Source organism: Chaetura pelagica, unplaced genomic scaffold, assembly GCF_000747805.2.
Source record: "Chaetura pelagica isolate M959 unplaced genomic scaffold, ChaPel_1.0 scaffold465, whole genome shotgun sequence".
Taxonomy (NCBI): Eukaryota; Metazoa; Chordata; class Aves; order Apodiformes; family Apodidae; genus Chaetura; species Chaetura pelagica.
In genome coordinates, this window is record NW_009953314.1 from 104,469 (window position 1) to 106,098 (window position 1,630).

Consider the following 1,630-nt stretch of genomic DNA (forward strand, 5'->3'; position numbering starts at 1 on the left):
CACCCCCTGCATGGGCAGGGACACCTCCCACAGCCCAGGCTGCTCCAAGCCCCATCCAACCTGCCCTTCAACACTGCCAGGGATGGGGCAGCCACAGCTTCCCTGGGCAACTTGTTCCAGGGTCTCACCCCCTTCACACTCCAGAATTCCCACCTCAATCTCCCCTCTCCCACTTTTTCCCTCCTCATCCCTCCCCTCCCCGCCCTTGTCCTGTGAGAAACGTTTGTCGCGCCAACCAACAGGCCCACCCAGACCCTTCAGCGAAGCGCAGTTTATTTACGTTCTTGCAGGAATGGGTGACCTAAACAAGCAGGCACACCCACAGTAAGGTGAATAACAGTTTATATTCCCTATTCCTGACACAAATTTCCCTCACGTTTCCCCACTGGCTGGGCACTCCAGGGTTCACAGCCCATCTGACGCTTCAGATTATCCTATAAGTTTCCTGCCCCTGTTCACACATTCCATTCTAGCAGTTTGCTTTTTACCTTTTAAGGTAAAATTTTGACCTTTCTTGCCCCCTGGGCTGTCTTCCCAATTAACAAACCTACTGGTGTCAACCTGCCCTGAGAGCAAGATAGAAATGGCTTTGTTCGGTCTTATCTTGGGCCATAAATCCTGCTCCATGTTTACATCCCCAGGTGGAACCCAATTCACTCCCTCAGTTTCTTGGCCATACGCCAATCCTGGTGTCCTTAAAATATACAGATATCTCACTTATCTCAAACAAACTATATATTTCTAACACTAGGATATAAACCAAACCTGACACTATGTTTCTAACATTAGAATGCAAAAACAACACTACATTTCATTTCTAACAGTCCCAAGCCTCTCCCCAGCTTTCCTGGAGCCCCTTCAGGCACTGGAAGGTGCTCTAAGGTCTCCCTGAAGCCTTCTGTTCTCCAGACTGAACACCCCAGCTCTCCCAGCCGGGCTCTGTAGGGGTGATGACAAAGGGAAGGCTTCAGAAGCACCAGAAGGTGTTAAAGGCCTACGTAACAGCCTCAAAGAGTTACAGGAACAACAAGAACTGAACTATGAGCACTCCATCTTCCATCCCTTCACAACCACCGGCCTCCTGAAGAAGTGATAACCCCGGGAACTTGGGGCCACAAGGCGTGAGGAGAGAACTCAACAGAGACTGAAGAGGACAGGGGAGCTCGAGATCACTGACTCAAGAAACACTCGGTCCCCGGTTAAGCCAAATCCTCACCGAACACATTTGAAAGTACATTTTGCCTTTAAACAGAGGCAGGGAGGGCAATTAACCAAGGAGACTGGTAGGGGTGAGTTACTAATCGGGAAGTGTAAATAAGGGCAGAGCTTGATGCGTGTAAACGGGATAAATGTGCCACGGGTGTTTGTCTGGAGCTGTGCTAGCTTTGTGGGTTTGCCACCGCTCCTTTTGGTGCAGAACTGGAATACAGATGTCACCTCTGCCCTGTGTGCAGGTTGGGTTATTGCACACGGGACAAATGGCCCCTGTTTTGGGACCCCAGCCCTCAGGGTGCTGGGCCTTTTTTTCTACTAAAATAAAGCTCTCCTAGAGTCTTACTGATAAAAACCAGCAAAACTTGGAGCCATGGAATTCTCCCTTCTGTGTTGCATGGTAACGGTGTAGCACACA

The 1,630-nt window shown here is 49.9% G+C and overlaps 1 protein-coding gene across 1 annotated transcript in view; it reads right to left on the minus strand.

Moving 5' to 3' along the window:
- LOC104389133 (chromosome unknown open reading frame, human C10orf88) overlaps positions 1-627 on the minus strand; it is a 4,835-nt gene extending 4,208 nt beyond the window's left edge. Inside the window, exon 1 of the mRNA XM_009998085.1 lies at positions 548-627. Coding sequence (XP_009996387.1) covers positions 548-627 — 80 coding nt within the window. The remainder of the gene's footprint in view (positions 1-547) is intronic.
- Between the last annotated feature and the right edge of the window lie 1,003 nt (positions 628-1,630).